This window comes from Phyllostomus hastatus, unplaced genomic scaffold, assembly GCF_019186645.2.
Source record: "Phyllostomus hastatus isolate PE091 unplaced genomic scaffold, TTU_PhHast_1.1 phas_scaffold_78, whole genome shotgun sequence".
Lineage (NCBI taxonomy): Eukaryota > Metazoa > Chordata > Mammalia > Chiroptera > Phyllostomidae > Phyllostomus > Phyllostomus hastatus.
Genome location: NW_025334041.1, coordinates 65,549,186 through 65,575,729, shown reverse-complemented (window position 1 = coordinate 65,575,729; position 26,544 = coordinate 65,549,186). Strand labels below are relative to the sequence as shown.

Genomic DNA, 26,544 nt, shown 5'->3' with positions numbered 1-26,544 from the left:
AACTGTTGAGCAATTCTTTCAAGCTTTAAGGTGTTATAATTACTTATATTTCAAGATTTGTTGATATATTCTATTTTGATGACCAAATCAAACCCTTAGGTAACTTAATAAACTGCTTTGGGGAGGAGGCTTTTTGTTTGTTTGTTTTAATATGACCTAATGTTTAATATTTCCTCTAGCATGGGTTATAGGTTTGTTGAGTAATTGAGATCTTATGTTTTGTTTCTTAGATCCCCCTTAATGAACTAGAGGTACCGTGATATACATTATTTTAAAAACATACAGAATAGTGGTTTTTATTTCATTTCCTAAGGAGGACAGCATTTTGTTGTCTTTTTTTGTTTGTACAGGGCACAGGATCTCTGACTTTAGGGAATTATCCAACATAATCTTGATGCCTCTGGCCTAGGGCATAACTGATGAGCTCCTTAAATATAGAATTTGAGATCTTTTTCTCTAGCTATGTAATAGCTTCTTGCTAATATTGAAACTCCTGTGTTTGTATCTCACATTTTTTAAATGTGAGATTCTGTAGACAGTCCTTAGGAAATTATTTCCTCTTATAAACCATCTCCATTTGTGGGACGGTTTATAAGCCAAAGTGGGAGTTTGGCGTGTTCTATGAACTTATTTTAGTCTATTGTGTCTGGACTGTGGTTGTGATGGGGATGTAAGTGGGAGCTAGGAGAGAAGTGGGTGAGGCTTCATAGAAGAATTTGATTCTGAGTTATGAAAAATCATTGAAAGATTTTAAGCTAGAGATTGGATTTATATTTTTAAAAGGTCATTTTGAATTTTTGTTGAATAGATTATAGTACAGGAGTGGAATAGAGAAGATCTGCTAGGGGCCATGTTGTTGTGGAGGTCAGAGATGACGATAACTTGCATAGGGATGGGAGTGGTACAAATGGAGAAAAATGTATGGCCTCAAGATATATTTTGTAGGTAGAGTCAACAGGACCTGCTGCAGTGAATTAGAAAGGGCCCGGGAGTAAGGGATAGGTGAAACTAGGATGACTCCTTAGATTTCTGGCTTGAGCAGCTGGTTGGTGCTGTGAGTTAGGGAAGACTTGGGGAGGATATGTTAGAATGATGAAATCAAGACTTCTCTTTTAGGTACACAGGTTAAGTGCCTCACCCAGTGTCTGGTCCAGAGAAGATAATCAGCACTTTCACTCACCACCCAATCTAGCTACATATGATTTCACTACATTTCAGAATGATCTTATTATTCCAGACATTGGGAATGGTTGCAATAAAATCACTGAGGTCAGAAAGTTAAAGTGATGTTTGGTAGACAACCAGTAGACCAGTTTGATTATCATAGTATTTGGGGTGACAGTTGGTGCAGTATCCTTATGGCACTAGGATTTTCTTAACACTTTAAAATACGAAAGATTCTTCAGATGTCCATTTCTATTTGTTCCTGTTCTAGGTTCTTTTCACAGTGAGTTAAATAGCTAAGGTGTCTACATTCCATGCAATCCATTTTAGATAATCAGAAGCTTTAATTGACTACTAGTTGACTTGCTAGTGACAGGGAAGGTTTGTATGAATAGTTAAAACTCAGGATCAGTACTGTCCGACAGAACTCTCTGCAGTGACAGAAATGCTCTATACCTGTGCATCCAGTATGGTAGCCACCAGTCACATGTGTCTGTTGTGCACTTGAAATGTGGCTAGTGTGACTGAAGAACTGAATTTTTAATTCTAATTCTTCTTAATGTAAATAATTTCATGTGACCTATCACTTTTGTATTGGAAATTACAGATAGGCAACCAACTATTTGCTTGTGGAATATATTTGTCTTTTTAAAAAATAAGCCATTTTTCATTTTTTGCATACAGTCATTCCAAAATGACTTTGTGTCCCCTAGCATATAAGAGTGTGTCAGAGGGCAGAGGTCTCAACAAGTGTTGGAAAGATGATTTTAGATCATAATTTTATTGTGAATTTAATGTGCTTGTGAATACTTTAAAGCTGGTTATATTAAAGAGGCATTTTTGGCAACTAGATGATTGTTTAACACCTGTGTTGTGTAAAGTACATGTGTCCTGGTCCTATCTTCTCACCCATTTACAGTGAATCAGATGTTCCAATAGATGTGGAGACAGTCACATCAACCCCTGTGCCACTCTACGACAATCAGAAGGCACGCAGTGTGATGAATGAGTGTGAAAGACATGTCATCTTTGCCAGGACTGATGCAGATGCCCCTCCCCCACCAGAGGACTGGGAGGAGCATGTCAACAGGTAGGCCACTTCTCAGGAGGACAGGTCACTACAGCATTAATGTTTACTGCACTGTAAATATTTTGTATCATCTGCATTGAAACACATTTATTAGCTGCTTATTCATTAGCATCCACACACCTGTTCTCCTAATTCTGCATTATAAGTCTTAGCTCACTCTGCAGTGAGCTCCTCAAGACAAGGGCTTGCATTTCAGTCTCTTTGCGTCACTGACACCCAGGAAAATACCTGGCACATAGTAGGCATATGATAAACATTAATCAAATAAATAAATTAATTAAATTTAATAGGTATGACTAACTCTGTAGCTTATATAGTACAAGATCTGATATAGGAGTTATCCAGACTACAAAAAAAACCAACCCAAAACTCAAAAACATTAGATATAAATTTGTAAGATACTGTTTTATGTGGTCTGTAACTGGGGTCATGAAAATATTTTGGAGTCACATGAAAAGCTAATAGATGTTTGATTTGAGTGGCTTTTAAATATAGATTTGCAGTCCGTGGTTTTGAGGGATTACTTCAGCCCATTTTCATGAGTTGGCTGACTTGCTGCTATGCTTCTCACTGACCCACGGACTCCACTCTTCTCTCCAGGTCATTTGTTCAGAGAACATTTATCTTTTACTTATTGTATAACAACCTTATGAAGATAAAATTTACATACCATACAATTCACCTATTTCATGTGTACATTTTAATATATTCATCACCATAGTCAATTTGATGAACATTTTTATCACCCCCAAAAGAAACTTCATGTCCATTAATAGTCACTTCTCATTACCTCCTAATCCCTCCAAACCCCTGGCAACCACCAGTTTCTGTCTCTTTAAATTTGCCTGTTCTGAGTATAGAAATGGAATCATACAATATGTGGCTTTTGTATCTGTCTTCTCTCACTTAGTGTAATGTTTTCAAGGCTCATGCATATTATAGCATGAATCAGTACTTCATTTTATTGCCCAAAGATGTTGCATTGTGTGGATGTACCACATTTTGTTTATCTATGGATATTGTGGTTGCCACTACTTACTGGCTGTTAGGAATATGCTGCTGTGAATAGTCATGTTGTTATTGTGTGGACATATGATTTCAGTTTTCTTGCATATTTACCTAGGATTGGGATGGCTGGGTCATATGGTAACTCCATGTTTAACTTTTGAGGACTTTCTAGGCTGATTTCCAAAGGTACTACACCATTTTATGTTCCCAGCAGTGTAAGAGAGTTCCAATTTCTCTACATCTTTGCCAACATTTATTACCTGTCTTTTTCTTTCTTGTCAACATTCTAGAGGTTGGGAAGTGACATCTCAATGTGTTTTTAATTTGCATTTCTCTGATGGCTCTCTTGGTTATTTACATGCCATTTGTAGGAGCATGTTAAAATCTTACACAGGAGTTGGTAGCTGGTACACTTGCCATAATGTTGGAGAGATCTTATTTTATAATAATGGAAGAGAAAGGAGACATTTGGTAGGAAGAAGGGTAGGAAAGTTTGAGGCGATTGTTATGATTTACGAGCCTGGTCAAAAGTTGGAAATGATATTGAACAGATGTGCTTGTGTGATCAAAGTGGTGGTTGTTAAAAGTGGAACAGCTCTGCACTTTGATTGAATAGCTTGTGAAGAAATTGTTTGGGATCTTGAATTGGAATTAACATTGTGCTCTAAGAAAGGGAAATGCTCTCCAGAGCTTTGGATAAAGAGGAAAAACTGCGGTTAGTGAAGATCAACTACTGGTATATTACCGGAGTCAGTGGATTCAGCAAAATGGTTTATCATTGTTGTTATAGTTAATAAAAAATAGTAATCAGTGGTAGTAACAAAAAAGAACCACCATTTGTCAGGTGCTTTCTAGGTGCCAAGCATTTTGCCAAGCTCTTCATGTGCGTGATCTCTTATCCTCCAGGCAACTCTTCGAGGTATACCCTTTCTTCATCCCTATTTTACAGGGTGGAGAAACTGATCTCAGGATGGTTAAGAAGTCTTAGTTAGGAAGTGATGGAACAGGGATTTGTTCAAAGCAGGCAGTCCACATCCTGAGCCCAGTGTTCTCAACTCCTCTACTCCTTTTTTAAAAAAATTTATTTTATTGATTATGCTATTACAATTGTCCTATTTCCCCCCCTTCACCCCCCTCTACCCTGCATACCCCCTCCCACCGACATTCCCTCCCTTAGTTCATGTCCATGGTTCATACATATAAGTTCTTTGGCTTCTACATTTCCTACACTATTCTTACTCTCCCCCTGTCTATTTTCTACCTACCATCTATGCTACTTATTCTCTGTACCTTTTCCTTCCTCTCCCCTTCCACTCCCCTGCTGATAACCCTCCATTTGATCTCCATTTCTGTGATTCTGTTCCTGTTCTGCTTGTTTGCTTAGTTTGTTTTTATTTTTTTAGTTTCAGTAGTTCATAGTTGTGAGTTAGTTGTCATTTTACCATTCATATATTTTTATCTTCTTTTCCTTAGATAAGTCCCTTTAACTTTTCATATAATAAGGGCTTGGTAATGATGAACTCCTTTAATCTGACCTTCTCTGGAAAGCACTTTATCTGCCCTTCCATTCTAAATGAAAGCTTTGCTGGATAGAGTAATCTTGGATGTAGGTCCTTGCCTTTCATGACTTGGAATACTTCTTTCCAGCCCCTTCTTGTCTGTAAGGTCTCTTTTGAGAAATCAGCTGACGGTCTTACGGGAACTTCTCTGTAGGTAACTGTGTTCTTTTCTCTTGCTGCCTTTAAGATTCTCTCCTTATTTTTAACCTTGGGTAATGTAATTATGATGTGCCTTGGTGTGTTCCTCCTTGGGTCAGACTTCTTTGGGACTTTCTGAGCTTCCTGGACTTCTTGGAAGTCTGTTTCCTTCACAGATTAGGGAAGTTCTCCTTCACTATGTTTTCAGATAAGTTTTCAATTTGTTGCTCTTCCTCTTCTCCTTCTGGTACCCCTATAATTTGGTTGTTGGAACGTTTAAAGATGTCCTGGAGGTTCCTAAGCCTCTCCTCATTTTTTTTTAATTCTTATTTCTTTATTCTTTTCTGATTGGATGTTTCTTTCTGCCTTCTGGACTGCACCTTCGAGTCCCAGTTTCCTTCTCATCACTATTGATTCCCTGTACATTTTCATTTATTTTACTTGGCACAGCCTTCATTTTTTCCTCTAATTTGCTACCAAATTCAACCAATTCTGTGAGCATCCTGATTACCAGTGTTTTGAACTCTGCAACTACTAGGTTGGCTATCTCTTCATTACTTAATTGTATTTGTTCTGGAGCTTTGATCTGTTCTTTCTTTTGGGCCATTTTTTTTTTGTCTTGATGTGCCTGTTATATAGTGAGGAGTGGAACCTTATGTGTTCACCAGGGCTTGGTAACCCGTGTCGCTGGGTTGTGACACTGTGTGTGGGGAAGGAGTCTGGGAGGGAACAATGGCGTTTGCTCCATTCTCTGCCGGATTTCAGTCACTTCCCGTGCTTCCCATAAGCAAATGGGGCCCTTCTGGTTCTGATTCTCATGTGGGTGGACTTGTGTATGTTCTAGAACCCTGTGGGTCTCTCCAGTGAATTTTCCTGTGAGTATGGGAGTTCCTGCCCCCCCATTTTGCCTGGTTTATCTGTGTGCGAATGTGGGACTGCCTGGTCTGCCAGCTGCAGCCTTGCATGCCCGGCTCCACAATCCACCCTCTCATTGGGTTTACCAGCCACCCCTTCTACCAGTCTGGATGAATATGTCTTTTTTAACTCCTTGATTGTTGGACTTCCATACAGTTCGATTTTCTGTCAGTTATGGTTGTTTGTTTTTAAATTATTGTTGTCCTTCTTTTGGTCATGTGAGGAGGCACAGTGTGTCTACCTACACCTCCATCTTGGCTGGAAGTCCCTCAACTCCTCTACTCACTTCTTAAGGGAAGTAAAAAGGGCCATTGGTGACTGAATAAGATGAGCCTTTGTGGTATCCTCAGTGCAGTTGCAGAAACTGGATGGGAGAGCTGCACGAAGTTTTTAAATCAATTTACCTATGCTCATGATCAAGAGGTTTTTGGGGATCCTTCTACTTAACACAGTCATCAGAAACTTAATAATGCATTTGAATACCAGTTTCTTAATTTACAAGGACAGGTGTAATTGTAAAGTAGATGAGACACTGGGGCGGCCTGGCCAGAATGTGGATTCTCAGTAGGAGACTGAGAAGCCATTTTATTCCAGAAGTGCAGAGTCTGCCCTGGAGGCTTCCTTCTTCAACAAGGTAGCTAGATGCACCCATCTTTCCTCACAGCAAAAGGGCTCACAGAGTAGGCCTCACAGGTGCAGCTTTGCCCAGTCCTGCAGGGAAACACTGCCAGCAGCTTATCTTTTCTCCATGGGGACCTCCATCTTTCTGTTATGACATTGCCATAGATTGATATGATAAATTAGCGCTCAGTTTATCTCAGATTATTTGTTTTTTAGTGTCTGATGAGATTTTGGAGGTGTCCTCACTAGCAACAGGCTTACAAACCATCTTTTCGGGTAGGTCACTTTTGCACACAGCTAATTTTATTTGATGATACTTACTGGCTTCACTTTCACAGGTCACCATATTATGACCTTGTCCCCAAACTCTGGATCCATAATCTGTTTGGAGATTGCAGTTAGTTCTCTCTGCTTTGATTGTAATCATCTTGTTGCCATTCTTTTCCTTGAGTTGATTATTAAATTGCTGCTTTTCTTTCTGTATAAAATCATGTAAAATTAGTTTCCCACATCAGAAACTCATGGACTATAGGACTAGAGATTTGTTTTTCCTCAGAGATCTTTCAGTGGAGTCAGAAACTGGATTTTCTTTGTTAGTGTTTTGGTTTCCCCTCTTGAATTCTTTCAGTAGTAACTGCCTTCAGATAACTTTCTATGTAATAGAAAATGAAGCCCCCTCCTCCCTCAACCAACTCTTACTTTCTGTAGTAGTGTGTGATAATTTGTGAAATAGTTTAAATCTCCTTCTCTGATTGATTGAATTATCTGGATCAGGGATTAGCAATCTAGGGCCCATGCTCTATATCAGGCCCATTGCTCGTTTTTGTAAACCCGTGAACTGAGAATGGTTTTCACATTTTAAAGTGGTTAAAAAAATATATAAAGAAGACACATGGAAACTCAGATTTCAGTGTCTGCAAATGCAATTTTATCGGACCAAGGTCATGCCCAGCCTTTTAGGTATTGTCCATGGCTACTTTTGCATTGTGACTGCAGAGTTTAATAGTTGTGACAGAGATCATATGGCCCATAGACTCAAATATTTACTACCGAGTCCATTGTGGGAAACATTTGCTGACCCCCAGTCTAGATCGTTTTCCTGTGTCTGCTTGCCAGAGTTGTGGGACTTGAGGAATCTTTGAAAATGATTCACTCATTGACCAAGTAGTTCAGTTGGTTAGAGTGTCATACTGATACACCAAGGTTGTGGGTTCGATCCCTGGTCAGGACATATACAAGAAACAACCAGTGGATGGATAAATAAGTGGAACAACAAATTTATGTTTCTCACTTTCTCTCTCCAAGATTAATTTTAAAAAAGAAAAAACTTTATGTAGAAAAAGAAAATGACTTACATTTTGCTGGAGTAGTAATGTTGTCCTAAAGAAGTTGGATCAGGTTTTTCTCCTTCAGATGTTTCTCAGATGTCAGGTTTAATTAGATGCACAACTTTTGAAAGACATTCAATAAAATACTGATACACGATATGTCTCAGCATTGCTCAAATGGATTTTAGGACATTTCTAATATTTCAGTAAAAGAGTCTAGTGTCCTAAAGCAGGTTGTCTTATCTTAGAAATCAGAACTTCTCTGAATTCAGCCAAAGGAAAACCATTCTCCTTTTCTAAATATGCTCTAATGATCTCTCTCAATATTGTATGTGTCTGTGTATTAATCTTAGATTGAATATCTGAAATTTTGAGTCCACAATCTTTGTGTTGTTTATTTCCTCTCTCTCCTAGTCTCACCCTTCTCCTCTCTCTTACCTTCATTCTTTCTTTCCTTTTTCTTGGTGTTTAAGCAAAAAAAAATTTTATAATCTGAAAAAGTAAGTGTGACCTATTTTATTTCTCTGGATGTTCTTTGTCTCTCCCTGTTTGATTTCTGGTTAAAAAAAAAATTCCTTTACACATTTTAACATTGAATTAGTCTCTCTTGAAAAACTTGTCTCTGTCAGAGAAAGAACAATTACCTTTGACAATATTAGGCATTGGCCCTGGCTGGCGTAGCTCAGTGGATTGAGCGCGGGCTGCGAACCAAAGTGTTGCAGGTTCGATTCCCAGTCAGGGTACATGCCTGAGTTGCAGGCCATGACCCCCAGCAACCGCACATTGATGTTTCTCTCCTCTCTCCCTCTCTCTCTCTCTCTCTCTCTCTCTCTCTCTCTCTCTCTCTCTCTCTCTTTCTCCCTCCTTCCCTAAAAAAAAAATAAATAAATAAAATCTTTAAAAAACTTAAAAAAAATATTAGGCTTTTCTTGGGCCTACGTGACTTTTGGCTCCTTTGGATAAGATGATCCAGAGGCCAGAACATCATTCAGGTTCAGTTAGAGCATGGAAATCATAAGATTATCTGATCTCATCTAAAAGAAGAGGTGTTTCATGCTCTTGAAAATTGAATAGATTTAGGTGGGGGACTGTGCTGACTCACTGCAGTTCCCATCAGCTATTTAACTGTTTAGACTAGTATTTAAAATTCTGTCTCCTGTTTTTAAAATTTTCCTTAATTATATATTTTGCATGCTCTTAATCTTAGGTTAGATCTTTTTTTCCCTGCCCACTTAATTTTCCAGCCTTCCACAAAGCTGACAGAATACAGACAATATATTTCAGTTCTTGGAATCACTTTGTTGTATATCCAGTAACAATCCTAAGAACTTTTTCTGGGACTTTAGACTCCCACCATTGTGGTTTTTAGCTATCATTGATGTATAGGAGTAATTTCTAAATAGCTTTCTAACCCCCTTCCCATTTTGTTCATTTCATTTTCCTTGCTGCCATCATTTTAACTTTCATAATAGAGTAAGAAAAACAAATGGAGAAAATATCCCATTATGTAATAAAAAACCAGAATAATTTTGGAAATGCTATTGGTGCCTCATACATAAATTATGCCTTATTCACTGTACTTGGAATTAAAGTTTGCAACATGATCAGTTTGCTTTGAGAAAGGTTAAGAGATTGTTGAACATGAAGAAATTGTATTTGTTGCCTAACTTATAAATGAGCTTTATTGCTGGAGATAAGGCTGCAGTGTAATACTGCTTTCAAGATGTCACAGGTTCCTTATACATTTTTTCACAGAAATGGAAATTTTTTTCACAAAAATTTTAACACAGAATAGCCTTTGATCTTTCATTTCCACCTTAAGAAATTTATTCTTCAGAAATACTCACACAGCTATATAAAGTCAGAGATAGATGTGTGCATGTGTGTGTTATGGGGAAAGGAGAGATGGTCACTGCACGTGTTTGTAAGAGCAGTAAAAGGGGCATAACCTAAATGCCTACCAATAGGGCAGAACCAGTCAGTAAAAACAAAGAGATGTATTCACATGGAAATACATGTATGTCCAGAGAGCTTTTCTTTTTTTCTTTTTTTTTTAATTCATAACTAGAGCTCTGTTTTTATTGATTTAGTGATGTTTGCAAACAGAAGTATATAGTACTATATCTTTTCTAAATTGCTTCTTTGAAAGTAGATTCTTTTCTTTCTCTCTATTTTTTATTGTTGTTCAAGTATAATTGTCTCCATTTTTCCCTCACCACTCCCCCCGACCTCAACCACCCTCCACCCTTGATCCTACCCCCCATTGGCTTCATGGGTCCTTTATACATGTTCTTGACAACCCTTTCTCCTTTTCCCCCTGTTATACCCTCCAGCCTCTGCTCTGGTAGTAACCAACTGTCAGTTTGTTCTTTATCTCAATATCTCTGGTTATATTTTGTTTGCTTGTTTGTTTTGTTGATTAGGTTCCACTCATAGGCGAGATCATAAGGTATTTGTCTTTCACCGCCTGTCTTATTTCGCTTAGCATAATGCTCTCCAGTTACATCCATGGTGTTGCAAAGGTTAGGAGTTCCTTCTTTCTTTCTGCTGTGTAGTATTCCATTGTGTGAATGTACCACAGTTTTTGATCCACATTTACTGAAGGGCACTTAGGCTGTTTCCAGCAGTTGTGCTGCTATGAACATTGGGATGCATAGGTTCTTTTGATTTGGTGTTTCGGGATTCTTCAGGTATAATCCCAGCAGTGGAGCAGCTGGGTCAAAAGGCAGTTTCATTTTTAGTTTCCTGAGGAAATTTCATGCTGTTTGCCACATAGGCTGCACCAGTCTGCATTCCCACCAACAGTGCACTAGGGTTCCCTTTTCTTCACAACCTCTCCAGCACTTGTTGTTTGTTGATTTGTTTACGATGGCCATTCTGACCGCTGTGAAGTGGTATCTCATTGTGGTTTTAATTTGCATCTCTTTGATGGCTAGTGATGCTAAGCATCCTTTCATATGTCCTCCTTGGAGAAGTGTCTATTCAGGTCCTTTGCCCTTTTTACAATTGGGTTGTTTATCTTCCCGGAGTGGAGTTGTGTGAGTTCTTTATATATTTTGGAGATCAAACCCTTGTCTGAGATATCATTGGCAAATATATTTTCCCGTACGGTTGTTTTCCTGTTCATTTTGCTGATGTTTTCTTTAGCCATGCAGAAGCTTTTTATTTTGACGAAGTCTCATTTGTTTATTCTTTCCTTTATGTTCCTTGCTCTAGGGGACATATTGGTGAAAATATTGCTGCGTGGAATATCTGAGATTTTCCTGTCTATGTTCTCCTCTAGGACTTTTGTGGTGTCGCAACTTAAATATTTAAGTCTTTTATCCATCTTGAGTTTATTTTTGTGTATGGTGTAAGTTGGTGATGGAGTGTCACTTTTTGCTTGTAGCTGTCCAGATCTCCCAATATCATTTCTTAAAGAGGCTGTTTTTACTCCATTTTATGCTTCTGTCCCCTTTGTCGAATATTAATTGACCATAGAAACTTGGGTTTATTTCTGGGTTCTCTATTCTGTTCCATTGATCTGTGTGGCTGTTCTCATGCCAGTACCAAACTGTTTCTTTTTAAATTTTTTCAAAGATTTTATTTATTTATTTTTAGAGAGAGAGGAAGGGAAGGAGAAAGAGAGGGAGAGAAACAACATTTGGTTACCTCTCGAATGCCCCCCACCGACTGGGGACCCAGCCCACAACCCAGGCATGCACCCTGGCTGGGAATCGAACCAGCAACCCTTTGGTTCGCAGGTTGGCATTCAAGCCACCAAGCCACACCAGCCAGGGCCAGTGCCAGACTATTTTGATTACTGTGGCCTTGTAATATAGTTTGATGTCAGGTATTGTGATCCTTCCTATTTTGTTTTTCTTTCTCAAAATTGCTGCAGCTATTCAGGGTCGTTTATGGTTCCATATAAATTTTTGAAATGTTTGTTCTATATCCAGAGAGCTTTTTAAACTATTTGTGAACACCCTATCTCCTGCCACCACCATCAGATCCCTGTGCTCACTTGGGACTCACTGTACATGAGAGATGCATGTGAGTGTTTTGTGCATTCAAATGATGTGAACCAGCTGGCTCCCACAAGCAGAAGATCAGAAGATCACACAGTGTCCTGTGTTCCATTACTTGTATTGAAGCTCCCACTGCCTACTCCCTAAGTCCAAAATTTCTGAAGCTGAAACTACAACAAAACCTGGCAAGACCCAGTGAAGTAGCAGGAATGAGTCAAGAGAACTAGGGGGAAATAAGTAAAAGGACATTTCTCAGAAACTTGAGACTACTTATGGTATTCCACAAGAGTGTTAAAAAGGAGGTTTTGAGGTTGAGAAGGGAGTTAGTGTAGCAAGGAAAGCTTCTGAACAATTCTGTGATTGTGGACTTCTGCTGCTCCTTTACAGCTGTTGCTTCCATCAGTAATTATAGCTAACCTGAGTTTTCATTGGTAGAGAAACCTGAGATCCATGTCTGTTTTACAGTCAAGGAGACTGAAGCCACACATCTGACTCTTCATTGCAGAGCTGGTTAGAGTCATGGCTCCAAGTTAGTGTTCTGGATTGTGTGACTGGTCAGTTGTAAAACATGCAGGTGAGATTTATTTTACAGAAGAAAAGAAGTTGGACCTTATTTTTTTCCTTTCTAGAAGGTGTTTACTCCTTCCAAGGACAGTGGGACAGATGTACAAAGGGAATTACAAAAGATAATTTATTCTCCCTCTTCATAGTGCCTGGGCCATGTTACTGGTATTCTTAGAAAGATAAGCTGTACAAAATAGGGTATCTTCTTGGTGGGGTGTGATGGGAAGGATGCTGGTGTGCAGTCAGGTAAGAGGTTTTGAAATTGTTTGACCACCCTGGTATGGTGAAAGGTTCACATTATTTGTACCTAAGAAGGCACTTGGGGACTAAGTGCCTTCTGCTGCTTAGTCCCCAAGTGCTTAGTGTGATGAGGAGTGTGAGGGTTTGAGTTTGCGCTCAGCTGTTTACAGGACTCAGAATGTTGTATATACACAATTTATCCATTTATTTATTCAGCAGATGTCAAGTCCCTACTGTGTGTCAGATACTGTTTCATGTGCTGGGGATCTAGCACTTAAACAAAACCAACAAAAGTCCCTGCCATCTTGCCCTTTACATTCTAGCAGAGGGAGACAGACTAAAGAAATAAAATGGATAGAATGTGAGAGTGTGATATGGTTGGAAGGGGCATAGGGAAGCCAGGGAGTGTGGTACTGGCAGTTTCATAAATAGGGGTGAGTCAGGGAAGCCTCAATAGAGGTTACATCTGAGCAGTGACCTAAAGGAGGTAGAAACAAAACCATTGTTCAAGAGGGAGGGCCTGGATGACCAGGGCCCTGGCAGTGATATGGGAGCATGCAGAGTGGGGGACAGAGGAACAGTGTAGTGAAGCACAGAAGTCAGGGGCAGCTGTGGACGATGATGTGGCTTATTCCTGCTACTTCATCAGGGTCTAGTGAGATTTTCTTGTAGTTTGATATTCAGAGATTTGGGACTTGGGAGGCAGGGAGTGGGGTCCAGATAGCCTATGGCAATAACTTGGGCTTTTAACAGATGAAATGGGGCCATTGAAAGGCTTTGAGCAGAGTGACATGATCTGACTTAGGTTTTCTGATTGATTTCTGTCCAAAAATGATTTTCCAAATTGACTTTCCAAAAGGTTGCGCTAATTTATATTTCCATCAATAAAGTAAGGTGAGGGCTATCTTCTTACATCCTCACAGCACAGAGTACTATTAAACTTTTAAATTTTTACTCATTTGATAGGCAAAAAATAATATTTTTATTTTAATTTGCATATTTGATTTTGAACAGGGTTGCCTATATTTTTTGTGTGTGAACTGCCTTTCATATTCTTTGCCCGTTTTTGTTTTGAGTATTTTGTCTTTTTCTTCGTTTTCTAGTGGCCTTTTCTATTTTAAAGAAATGGCAGGTGTTTTGACTTTATGATACTTCACTTTTTTCATTTACAGAAGTTGGAAATACTTATGTAGTACATTTCTCTTTTAAGGTTTCTAGGTTTTAGGTCGCACTTAAAGGCTTTACTTATTCTGCAGTAGATAGATAGATAGATAGATGTCACCATTTCTTCTAGTACTTTGCTAATTTTATTTATTTATTTTTTTTTAAAGATTTTATTTATTTATTTTTAGAGAGGGAAGAGAGGGAGATAGAGAGAGAAACATCAATGTGCGGTTGCTGGAGGTCATGGCCTGCAACCCAGGCATGTACCCTGACTGGGAATCGAACCTGCGACACTTTGGTTTGCAGCTCGCGCTCAATCCACTGAGCTATGCCAGCCAGGGCGCTAATTTTATTTTTTAAAATATTTATTTATTTTTAGAGAGGGGGGAAGGGAGGGAGAGAAACATCAATGTGTAGTTGCCTCTCATGCGCCCCCTTCTGGGGATCTGGCCCACAACCCAGGCATGTGCCCTGACTAGGAAACGAACCAGCAACCCTCTGGTTCACAGGCCGGGACTCAGTCCACTGAGCCACACGAGCCAGGGCATGTTTTTGATATTTAACTTTTTATTCCACTTGAAATTTATTTTGTATGTAGGGTTCCAGTGTTTCTTTTTCCATTTGACTACTAGTTGTCTCAGCCCCACTTTCTTTATCCCCACTGGTTTGAACTACTACCTTGGTCTTATTCCAGGTTCTTATTTGGTTCCTGCACCCGCTTTAAAATTTTTTTAAGGTAATATTATTATTGGTTTATTTTATGGCTAGGAGATTTGGTAAACAAATATTAATTGGGCACCTTCTGTTAATTTCTCTCAGGGTCTTTAGGAAGAATACTGCCCAGAGTTGGGGTATCAGATAATTAAGATCGACTGGAGTGGAGGAGGACTTTAATAAGTGCCACTTCACTGTGCAGGGTATGACTGGTGGGGACAGGGTAGTGGGACAGGTTTCTAATTATAGGGGTTCACAGCTGAGTTGGAGGAGGACACATCCCGCCATCCACAAACAGAGTAGAAGTGTATATGCTTGTGTCCTGTGCTGATGACACAGTGTTAACTCACATGGAACAGACATTCAAAAGTAAATTTGTTAATTGTGTGATATACAGAAAAAATAATATGTGGTGGAAAGGGAGAGAGGTTAGTGTAGGGTAGAAGATCAGGGAGTGGGAGAACAGCCACTTCATTTGTTATATTTATGTTCTATTTTTTTTCCTGAAGCTAATTTAAATAGGCTTCTTATCTTAGTCTGAGGTTCTAGTACACTAAAAAAGGCTTGCTCATCTTGTCTGCCTTTTTGTGTGAAATATTAACCTTGTGAAATTCAAATATGTCTGTGCAATGCAGCCATTCTTTTATGTCCTAATGGATAATTTTAGCCACTACTAGGTAAATAATTAGCTTGGCTAGTACTAAAAAGACTTTATTTTGACTGATTTTGACTAGTAGTGTATATATTAATATGACTGTATGCTGAGGTGGCTCAATGGCAGAACTGGGACCAGAATCTTGGTCTTGTGCTTTAGTTCAGTGGTCTTAGACTAAGCTACTTTGAGTCACGCCATTTTACGGTGGGAACAAAAGACATGGCATAATCTTTGTATAGTGTACATGCATGGGGAGTATTACTAGGGTTTGACTTTAATTCCTTGAAGTTTCCTCTACAGAACAGGCTGGACAATGGCCCAGAACAAACTGTTCAACAAGATCCTCAAAGCACTGCAGTCTGACCGGCTCGCCCGCTTGGCCAATGAAGGGGTAAGACTCCCAAAGCTGCCCACAGTGCACATATGTGTGCCCCCTAACCCTCAGTTGCTGACAAAATGGACCTCGTGTTTTATCATTCCACGTCTGTCTTTCAGGCTTGCAATGAGCCAGTGCTACGTCGCGTTGCTGTGGACAAGTGTGCGAGGAGAGTGCGGCAGGCCCTGGCAAGTGTGAGCTGGGACACCAAGCTGATCCAGTGGCTACACACCACCCTGGTGGAGACCTTGAGTCTGCCCATGCTGGCGGCCTACCTGGATGCTTTGCAGACACTAAAAGGGAAGGTAAAGCTGTGATTGGTGTCTGCCTTGTGATGGGATAGCCAGCCTCTGCTGTGGGTTCAGGAAGTGGGACTTGGCAAGGTCATTGCTTGGTCAGGAGTGCATGACTGAATCTGCCAAGTTTGCTATTAAAATAGGAGACATAGTATCATTTCACATTTTCATCTGGTTTAAATGTCTTCAGCCTCTGGCTCCAGGATGGGGTGTGGGCTTGAAAACCAGAGTATACATGTAACTTCTGCAGCCCTGCAGCTTGTGGTTTGAGTCATTTCTAAGGTGAGCTGAGAAAGGAATTGAATTATCAGGGAGAAGATGAAAGGTTTACCAGGCCTCAGTGTTGAGAAGTGGCCAGAAGCAGATCTGTGAGCTCAGAGTTCAGGGGTGAGGGATGGGGAGGTATGCATTTGTGCCTCAGTCTCTCCTCATCTTGTAGTGAGCCTTCAATAGCAACACTTTGACTTTAATAATTCTGTAAAAAATGTATCTACATTTTTCTGCTTCCTCACTGAGACAGTTTTGTACAAAGTTAATCTGCTTTTTGGTTTTTTTTACATTATATTTTACTGTTCATGCTATTATAGTTGTCCCAGTTTTTCTCCCTTTGTCCCCTTCTACCCAAGACCAGCCCAGTCTCTTAGGCAATCCCCACACCGTTGTCCAAGTCCTTGGATCATGCATATAAGTTCTTTGGCTACTCTATTCCCTATGTTGTACTTTAATCACCATGACTATTCGGTAACTACCAATTTGTACTTCTTAATCCCTTCACCTTTTTGCATGTCTCCCCAACCCCCATCTAGTCTGGCAACCATCAATACATTCTCTGTAGCTATGATTGTGTTTCTGTTCCACTTGTTTGTTTTGTTTTTTAGGTAGAATTTTTTATATGTATTTATTGCCATTTTAGTGTTCATAGTTTTGATCTTCTTAAAGAAGACCCATTAACATTTCATATAATATTGGTTTGGAGATGATGAACTCCTTTAGCTTTTTCTTGTCTGAGAAGCTCTTTATCTTCTCTTCAATTCTAAATGGCAGCTTTGCTAAGCAGAGCAATCTTGACTGTAGGTCCCTGCTTTTCATCACTTTGAATATTTCTTGCCAATCACTTGTGGTCTGCAAAGTTTCTTTTGAGAAATCACTTGATATTCTTATGGGAGCTCTCTTGTAGGTAACTAACTGCTTTTCTCTGGCTATTTTTAAGATTCTCTCTTTGTCTTTAACCTTTGGCATTTTAATGATGATGTGCCTTGGTGTGGGCCTCTTTGGGTTCATCTTGTTTGGGACTTGGTGCATATTAGACTTACATGTCTATTTCCTTCACCAAGTTAGGGAAGTTTTCTATCATTTTTTCAAATAAGTTTCCACTTTCTTGCTCCATCTCTTCTCCTTCCAGCATGCCCATGATGTGAATGTTGATACTTTTGAAGTTGTCCCAGAGGCTCCTTACATTATTATCCTCATGTTTTTGGATTCTTTTTTCTTTTTGCTATTCGGATTGGTTGTTTTTGCTTCCTTATATTCCAAATTGCTAATTTGATTCTCAGCTTCATCAACTCTACTGTTAATTCCCTATAAATTGTTCTTTATTTCAGTTAGTGTATCTTTCATTTCTGATGGTATTTTTTTTATGCTATTGAGGTCCTTACTAGGTTCCTTGAGCAACCTTATAACCAGTGTTTTGAATTCTGCATCTAGTAGATTGCTTGTCTCCATTTTGTTTAGTTCTGGAGTTTTGTTCTGTTCTTTCATATGGACCATGTTTCTTTGTCTCCTCATTTTGGCAGCCTCCCTGTATTTGTCTCTATGTATTAGGTAGAACTGCCACATCTCCCAGGCTTGGTAGCATGGCCTAATGTAGTAGGTGTCCTGTAGAGCCCAGTGGCACAGCCTCCTCTATTACCCAAGCTGGACACTCAAATTGTACCTACCATGTGCTTGGTGTATACCCTCCTGTTGTAGTTGAGCCTGGATTGCTATTGGCACATTCAAGGTCAGCCACCACCTGTGCTCTCTCTGGTGTTACACAGCATAAACTACAAACCTATCTGCGGATGACTATTACTTATGCTGGATTTGGAGGTGCCCAGACAAAGCCAAGCTGTGAACCAAGGCTGGCAGCTGCTGGTGCTGGGTCTGGGGCAGCTTATTGAGAGGTACAGGGCTCACTAAAGCCAGATGCTGCTTGTTTGAGAGAATTTAGGAAACTCTAAAGCGTGGGTCAAGGTAAGCCATTCATTCATATGGAAAAGCTACTGGAAACAGCTTGGGTGAGCCTGGAAGCTGGGTGGCAGGGCCTCAGGGAATCATTGGGGTGGAGCAAACAATGTGAGCCAGATTGATGGAATCTTAGATATGGCATCAGCCTGCCAGCTCTTTGGTTCTGTAGGGGAGGGCTCACCAAAGGAACAATGGCTTCTGTTACCACTTCTGTCTGGGAGAAAGCTACCTCTCAGCTCTTGCCCTGATGCTGCACAGTTCAGTTTCTCCCAGTATGCCTCTGATGCCTTTCAATGTGCTGTCCCAACGCCGGACCTCAGAGGGAGTCTAAGTAAACCTGTGTGTCGGCCCTCTGAGAGGAACTGCTTGAGAGTCCAGCAGTTTCTGTCTTCCAAAGCCTCAATCCTCACTAGTTTTTTAAAGCCAGAAGTTATGGGGACTTTTCTTCTGGCACTGGAACCCTATGCTGGGGAGCCTAGTATGCTGCTGAGATCCCTTACTCCTGAGATCTCCCTCCTGATTTTTATCTGCCATTACATGGGTGGAACCAGCCCCTACCACATCTCCAGTCTCAGTGTGGTTTCTTTTTTAATTTTGTAGTGGTAGGACTTCTGCTCAGCTCGATTTCTGATGGTTCTGAATGATGGTTGTTCTATAGTTTAGTTATAATTTTGATGTGGTTGTGTGGGAAGGCAAGCTGTGTTTACCTACACCACCATCTTGACTGGGAATCTCCCCCTACACTGTTTCCCCCCACCATGGTTCCAGTTTATTTTAATTTATTTGAATTCAGTTACTGCCCTGGGCTGTGTTCAGTGTGGTACAGTAGAGCCCTGGGGGCATACTGCCTGGCTCGTCTCATCGTGATCACTAATGAGCTGTGTCATCTCAGATAAGTATGTCATTTTTCTCATCTGTAATACATAGCTAGTAATAATACCTATGTAGGATTTTTGTGAAAATTAAATTAGTTAATCCAGATAGAATGCTTGGCACAAAATTTGGCCAGGTAAACCCACAGTGACTGTTAACAATTATATAAGTTCATAGGTTCTTGAAATTTTTAGAGGGTTTTGCTCTAATACAAACATCCTTAGACAATTTGGATTAATTCAGTTCTTGACTTTATTTTTTCCTTAAGTTTTTCTTTCTTCTTTGTGGGAAGATGGCCTATTTTTTTGCTACAATTAGCCTGGCCAACAGCTTCCCCCAGCCATACCCCCAAACTTTCAGACTCATTGTTTCCTACCTGTTTTTCAGTTGAAGGATGCTGAGTTTGTTTGAAAGCAAAACAGACTGGTTTAATGCAAAAATAAAATTTAAGATTAGATGTAGTAATGATATTCATGGTAGGAAATTTGATATTAATTTATTTATTCAACAAATAATTTATTTTGTACCTATAATGTACCAGGTACTGGGCGAACAAAACACAATGCCTCCAGATAAAACCTATTTTCTCAGATAGAACCTATTTTCTAGTGGAGAAAGAGACCAATGGAAAGATAGCCCCAGACTACCCCTTTGTTGCTGCTGTGCAGCAGAATCCTGAGCCCAGGAGGTGCGTGGTGGGTGGTATGGGGTGAATATAGACTCAGAAAAGAGTGGCAGCCTGAGAGTATTTTAAATGTTGTCTGCAGCACTCTACCCATGGTAAAAGTATAACACTGGTGCATGTGCTCTGTAGCTGAGTGCTGGCGGTGCCCAGAGGCCCACTTCTCTGATGACTCTGCCTTATTCTACGTGGCTAGCGTGACTGCAGGGTAATTCCTTAAAAGGAAGTTTGCATTGCTTCCTTATTTACCAAGTCACTGTCTGGAAATTCCCAATTGAATGGGGTAGTGTCCAGGTTTTGTGAGTGTGACAGACTTTTGGGGAAGACTCCACAGGCGTGCACAGTTGCTGCTGCCAGGTCATAGTACAGGTTAGTGGGAATGGCTGAGGACATGGTAGTGCATCAGCCCTCAAGGGCCCCAGACTGAGCTGCTGTCCAATCCAGGTTGTGCTCTCAGCAGGGGTTTCACCAGACTCTTATAATATTTTCCCATAACTGCCAGAGTCACAAGAAATACTTTGGTTGTTCCCCAGACTTTCACATTACCTGCTGAATGAAAATGTAGGTGGATGATATACTCTTGGCCCAGCTACTTTCACCATTAGATCCCTTATGAAAGCAGCAGAGAAGGTATAGACCCAGCCTCTGAATTATCTGTTGAGAGAGATGCAGTGCTGGAATGACTGGGGAGCTTGGCCAGCCAGCTTCCATCAGAGAAGTTGGTCATTAATTAGTCACTTCTAAGCATTCTATTTTGACAGAAAATGAATTTCAAGGCTTCGTTGTTTCAAGGGTGTATTTTACTGCCAAGTTAAAGCTTTTAAAGTCTAATGAGATCAGATCCTCTGCCCCAAGGTGTTAAGTGGTTTAGAGTTATAAGTTACAAAGAAATGGCCAGTCTGGGGCGAAGATCCTTTTCAGTTTAGCCCTAGCCTTTGTTATTAGCCTTGTATCCTCCTCCTTCGACATCTGTGCCTAAAATAAGCCTTTCACATTCTTTTTTGTTGTTCCTGTTAACTGTTTTTTTATTATTTTTAAAAATTATAGTTGACTTACAATGTCATATTAGTTTCAGGTATACAATATAGTAATTAGACATTTATATACTTTTTGAAGTGATCACCCTGAGAAGTGTAGTACTACCCATCTGACACCATACATAGTCATTAATGATATTATTGACTATATTTCCTATGCTGTACTTTATGTCCTGGTACTGTTTTTGTAACTGTCAGTGTGTACTTTTTGATCTCTTCCCCTTTTTTACCTATCCCCAATCCTTCCATCTGAGAACCATCAGTTTGTTCTCTGTATCTATGAGTTTGTTTCCGGTTTGTTTGTTCATTCTTTGTGTTTTTTAGATTCCACGTATAAGTGAAATCATATGGTTTTTATCTTTTCCTGACTGACTTTTTTCACTTACCGCAATACCTTCTAGGTCCATCCATGTTTTGCAAATGGCAAGATATCATTCTTTCTATGGCTGAGTAATATTCCATTGTATATACGCACAACTTCTTGTTTATCAGTAGACACTTCGCTTGCTTCCATATCTTGGCTATTTTAAATAATGCTGCAGTGAACATGGGGTGGGGTGTATATATCTTTTTGAGTTTGTGTTTTGGATTTCTTTGGATAAATTCCCAGGAGTGGAATTGCTGGATCATGTAATAGTTCTGTTTAATTTTTTGAGGAACTTGCATACTTTTTTCCACATCCTCAAGATCATTATTAACATTTTGACATACTAACATTTTTCCTGAGTAGAAACAATTTTTACATTTTCTGCTTTATCTTTAACATTTTGGCAAAATTATTTCCTTATGTTATTACAAATTTTTAAAAACATTTAAAACTAATCCTTAATATTGAATTATGTAGATCATTTGCTTAACTATTCTCTTATATATGTGTCTAAGTTGTTTCTGCTTTTTGATTGTTACTGAGAGTGAATTGTCTTTTGTTTAACCCCAATTCCGTGTGCATATGTGTGCGCACGCATGAGTGCTGCACACACGTGCATAACTGATAAAATTTTTAGGAAAGGTTCTTAAGGGATAGGAATACATTTAAGTTTTTTGGTACACATCACCAGGTGTCTTTCCAAAGGATTGTACCTATTTACCTTTAATGGTGGGAGGTGTACTTTTTAGCCATCTACTTTGTATTTTTGTTCCTGAGTGAAGTTCAAGAGGCATAGTTGAAGTCTGCCTGGCTCATAGTGAGGCTCTGTGGCCCACCTGATTGCTACTTGTGGGCAGGTCTCCTGCCTCACACTGGAAGCACCTTTGTTCTTCCTTCTAGATCCCTACCTTGATTGACCGGATGCTTGTGTCATCCAACACGAAGACAGGGGCTGCAGGAGCTGAGGCCTTGTCCCTCCTCCTGAAGAGGCCCTGGGACCCTGCTGTGGGAGTGCTTTCTCATAACAAACCGGTAAGTTGGGTGGCTCAGAACTTAGCTGTGGCCCATTAAATTTTTAGAATCTGGTCTTAGAACTTTGGCAAGAGGATAGTAAGTAGCTGGTTTAACTTTTTAAATTGATAATTGGTTGTATATAGTGCCTAACATAGTTTCACAGGCAAGTCAGCATTGCTTGAGATAAAAAGGTATGGGGACACTTCGGATTTTATAGAGAAACACATTTTACTCCCTGGTTCTTTGGTGGCATTCTTTTTCCACAGAGCAAGCTCCCTGGCTCTCCTCTCATTCTCATCGCCTCCTCTGGGCCCTCGAACTCTGCATTTCCCACCTCTCGCCGCCACCGCTTCTGGCAATCTCAGCTCTCCTGCTTAGGCAAGGTATGTACGGGGATAAGAGGAATTCTGTCATGGGTAGGAATATAGACAGAATGCAGCAGGGGGTCAAAGTGAATGAACTTAAATGTGGAGCTTCCCCAGCTCTATTTTCATTTTGAATTCAAATAGTGCTTATCCAATGTGTTGGAATCTAGGGTAGGTTATGCAGATGTGAGAGAAAACTTGAAACTTATCTGTGCTGGCATGGCTGCCACTTCCTTCCTTTAGGTCATCCCTATAGCTACCCATCTGCTAAACAATGGAAGTGGGGTAGGAGTTCTGCAGTGTCTTGAGCATATGATTGGGGCAGTGAGAAGCAAAGTGCTAGAGGTGAGACTGCCCTTACTTGAGTTCACTGGGGTATACCCAGCCTTCTGGGCTCTTTCTGTACCCATCTTTAGCCTCCTGTCTAACTGTCGTCTTTCTCTTTCCACAAAGATTCATAGCCATTTCCCCCACAAACCCATTATCTTGATTGGCTGGAATACAGGAGCTCTTGTGGCTTGTCATGTAAGTAACAACCCACCTTACTTGGAGGTTATCCTGGGATAGGACATTGCTGCTGCTGCTAATAGCCTCAGTGTGGTCCTCTTTTATGTTTCAAGCACAGTGTTAGATGCTGGACTTACATAATTATATTTTATACTGTAAAATACAAACTTTATTTTTAAAATTCATTGTGGGAAATTTTAAATAGAAACTTAAAGGATCCTCACTCAGCTTTACCAGTGATCAACTCACAGCTAGGCTTTCTTTCATGTTATCCCTGCCCATTTTCTCTCTTTGCTGATATTTTGAAGAAAATCCCAAATATCATATCACTTCATTCATGTTTATTTCAGCATGTATCTATGAAAAATATTCCTTTCTTTCCCTCCAAGCATAAATACTTTCTCCCACCTAAAGCAAAACAAAAAAATTCTTGTAGGCAAAATTTTTTTAAAGTTCTTTTTAAAGATTTTATTTATTTTTAGAGAGGAGGGAAGGGAGAGAGAAAAAAAGGGAGAGAAAAGAGAAACATCATTGTGTGGTTGCCTTTTGAGCTCCCCCTAATGGGGAACCTGGCCTGCAACCCAGGCATGTGCCCTGACTGGGGATTGAACCGATGACCCTTTGGTTTGTAGGCTGGCACCACTTTCTTTGGTCAGTAGACCAACCACTGAGCCACACCAGCCAGGGCAGCAAAAATTTTAATAACTCTGGAATTTGCTGTTGTGTTCATGTTTTATCCCTTTCCAGGACATCAAGGAATCTTTTTATCATTTTACATACTGTTTGTGTGAATATTAGTTTGCATAAGTGTCCCTGACCTGTCCAGAGCCCCCATTTTCAAGTGGATCAAATAAGTAAAGTCTGTGCCTCCTCCTGTGGTCTAGTCAAATATGACATCTCAGACCATGAGAGGAAAAGATTATCTCATTGCCCTGGTTCCAGGACAGTGAATTCTCTTAAGAAATTTGGGGTGTCTGGGAGCTACCTAGTAAGTTCAGGATGGGGAGATTTTCTTCACTTATGGGAGAAGAAGAGCATTTGTGTTATCCTGATATTTGCTGTAAGTGGGGTGGGGTGGGGAGTGAGCAGGAGACCTCTAATCTAGGGAATTGACAGGATGAAAATATTAAATCTCCCATTCTGTGGTTCAGCCTCTGCTAGGGTCCTCTCAGGGTTCTAGTTTTCCAGGTGGTAGCTGCTTGTGGAAGGCACATCTGTGTTCTGCACTCTTACTGCTGCCACCATGGCTAGGATTCCTGCGGGGTGGATGGGGCTGGCTGGTAGATCTGGGCCAGCCGTGGGTTCTGGGTAGGAGGGCAGTTGATGTTGAGACAAACCATTCCATTTTTTCTAGGTGTCGGTGATGGAATATGTCACTGCAGTTGTCTGCCTTGGGTTCCCTCTGTTTACTGTGGATGGCCCCAGAGGAGTAAGTATGGGATGCCACTGATTGCTGAGCAGGGGAGAGTAGGGAGTGCATGCCTCACCCAAGTTGGTGTGCAATGACTGTGGGGGCCCAGCCAACCTCCTGAGCGGACTGGCCAGGGCACAGTGCTCAGTGAATATGAACTAGCTGATTGTAAACCCTATACCTGTTTTAGGATGTGGATGATCCCCTCTTGGATATGAAGACTCCAGTCCTCTTTGTTATTGGTCAGAATTCCCTGCAATGTCACCCTGAAACCATGGAGGACTTTCGGGAGAAGATTCGGGCTGAAAACAGTTTGGTGGTGGTTGGGGGAGCTGATGATAATCTCAGGTGGGTAGGCCTATTCCTGTGTGATGGGGAGGCAGCTAGCTATAGGCTGCTCTGGTTCAGACAAAATCTGAAAAGGGGCATTAAAAACATATTTTTTACTTTTAACTAATTCAGATTTATAGAGTGTTGCAAAAATACTACAAAAAATTCCCATATTCCCTTCACCTGGATTTCCCAAATATTAACATTTTAAATAATCAACATATAATTATCAAAGTCAGGAAATTAACATTGATATGATCCTATTATCTAATCTACAGACTCAGATTTCATCAGTGTCTCTGGTTCAGGATCCAGTCCAGGATCACATGTTGCTATTGGTGCTGTGCCTTCTCTATCTTACTTAATTTGATACTGCTCAGTCCATCACTGTCTTTCATCACTTTGACACTTTTGAAGACTTTTGGCCGGTTATTTTGTCGACTGTCCCTCAATTTAGGTTGTTGACATTTTTTTATGATTAGGTTGAAGATATGTATTTTGACATTAATGAATGCCACAGAGGTGAGGTGCTGTCAGTGCACCCCCTCAGAGGATACACGATGTTGACCTGTCTTGTCACTGGTGATGTTGACCTTGATCACAGGTTATGGTGGCATCTACCAGGTTTTTCCACCATAAAGTTACTATTTTCCCTTTGTAATTAGTAGTTATCTTGTGGGGAGGAGACATTTTGAGACCCTGTAAATACAGTGTCTGTCATTATGGTTTCACTGGGGTAGGCATTTCTTTAGATTTTGTTCCTTACAAATAGATGAATATGAATACATCTTATTTGTATTAAACACCTTGTATATATTTTGGAGTATAAACAGCCAGAGTTTGAGAAGGTTTTATAAAGGCAGCATTACTTATTGAGACAGCCTCTCCTCTGTTATAAGACTGGTTACCTGTAGGGCCTTTAGTTACATTTCTGTGAAATGTATTGAAAAAGAGGTTGTGTTATTTATGGGGCCTCCTTTTTTATATGTTCATTTTTAGAGATTCATTTGTGTGCTTATTTAACTAGACAGCTTAGAGTGGGTGTTTGCTGACATCTGCCTTATTGTTTTCTTATCCAGAGACGTTTGAGAGAATTCCTTCTAGTCTTGGTTATTCGACAACTTCTTGGGGTTTGGGCCTGTGTTGGGGGACTTGTGAAATCTTCAGCCTCTGAAGCCATAGGTATAGGACTTTTGGAATGTGCAGTTCCAGCACTTCCCATATGTTCTTTTGTGTGATCATCCAGCTCTACAAATGAGGCATTATGGTTCCCTATTTTGCAGATGTGGAAACTAAGGTTCAGAGAGGTTGTAATACCTGCCTGAGGGCTAACATAGTCTTCCTTCCCGGGCCTAGCAAGTAACCTGCAGAAGAGAAATTCACTCTTATCTCCATTTGATGCCATGGAATACTTAGAAGATTTCCTCCTTTTTGTCTTTTAGAATAAGCAAAGCAAAGAAGAAATCAGAAGGATTGACTCAGAGCATGGTGGACAGGTGCATTCAGGTACACAGTTGTTTTGTGTGTTTTTGCTCAGCTAGGCTTCCTTTCTGCAGCCTTTTAGGCTTAGGCTTATCAGCAGTAGCCTCTTTGTCTCTAAAGGGTGAGGAGTTATACTCTGGGGCCTCTGGTTGGTAACCCTTTATCATAAGCAAAGAAAAAGAGAAAAGAAAGGGAGAAAAGAGGGAAAGGAGAGTAATCAACTAAGATGTAGAAAGCTTTGGGGTGAATGGGTTCACTGGGGGAATGGTGGCACACGACCACCCCAGGGTGCCACCTCACAGAGGTTCCTACTGGTTACTGGTGCAAGGTTTTGTGCACATTGGGAGGGCCTGGCACCTCTGACACCAGAGCCAAGGTACTCAGTCTTAGTTGGAACGGTTGGCAAGATCC

At 40.3% G+C, this 26,544-nt stretch overlaps 1 protein-coding gene across 13 annotated transcripts in view; it reads left to right on the top strand.

The window, feature by feature from the left end:
• KANSL3 (KAT8 regulatory NSL complex subunit 3) overlaps positions 1–26,544 on the top strand; it is a 41,896-nt gene that overhangs the window by 1,871 nt on the left and 13,481 nt on the right. For 11 of the 13 annotated variants that reach the window (XR_006784380.1, XR_006784379.1, XR_006784378.1 and 8 more), the window contains exons 3-12: positions 2,084–2,254; positions 15,456–15,558; positions 15,663–15,848; positions 21,925–22,056; positions 22,305–22,421; positions 22,647–22,748; positions 22,857–22,928; positions 24,265–24,339; positions 24,512–24,669; positions 26,094–26,157. Coding sequence is in view for 9 of the 13 variants with exons in the window: in XM_045827352.1 (XP_045683308.1) it covers positions 2,084–2,254; positions 15,456–15,558; positions 15,663–15,848; positions 21,925–22,056; positions 22,305–22,421; positions 22,647–22,748; positions 22,857–22,928; positions 24,265–24,339; positions 24,512–24,669; positions 26,094–26,157 (1,180 nt within the window). In the remaining 4 variants the exon portion in view is untranslated. The remainder of the gene's footprint in view (positions 1–2,083; positions 2,255–15,455; positions 15,559–15,662; positions 15,849–21,924; positions 22,057–22,304; positions 22,422–22,646; positions 22,749–22,856; positions 22,929–24,264; positions 24,340–24,511; positions 24,670–26,093; positions 26,158–26,544) is intronic. The other 2 variants (XM_045827359.1, XM_045827357.1) reach the window with 1 other exon arrangement.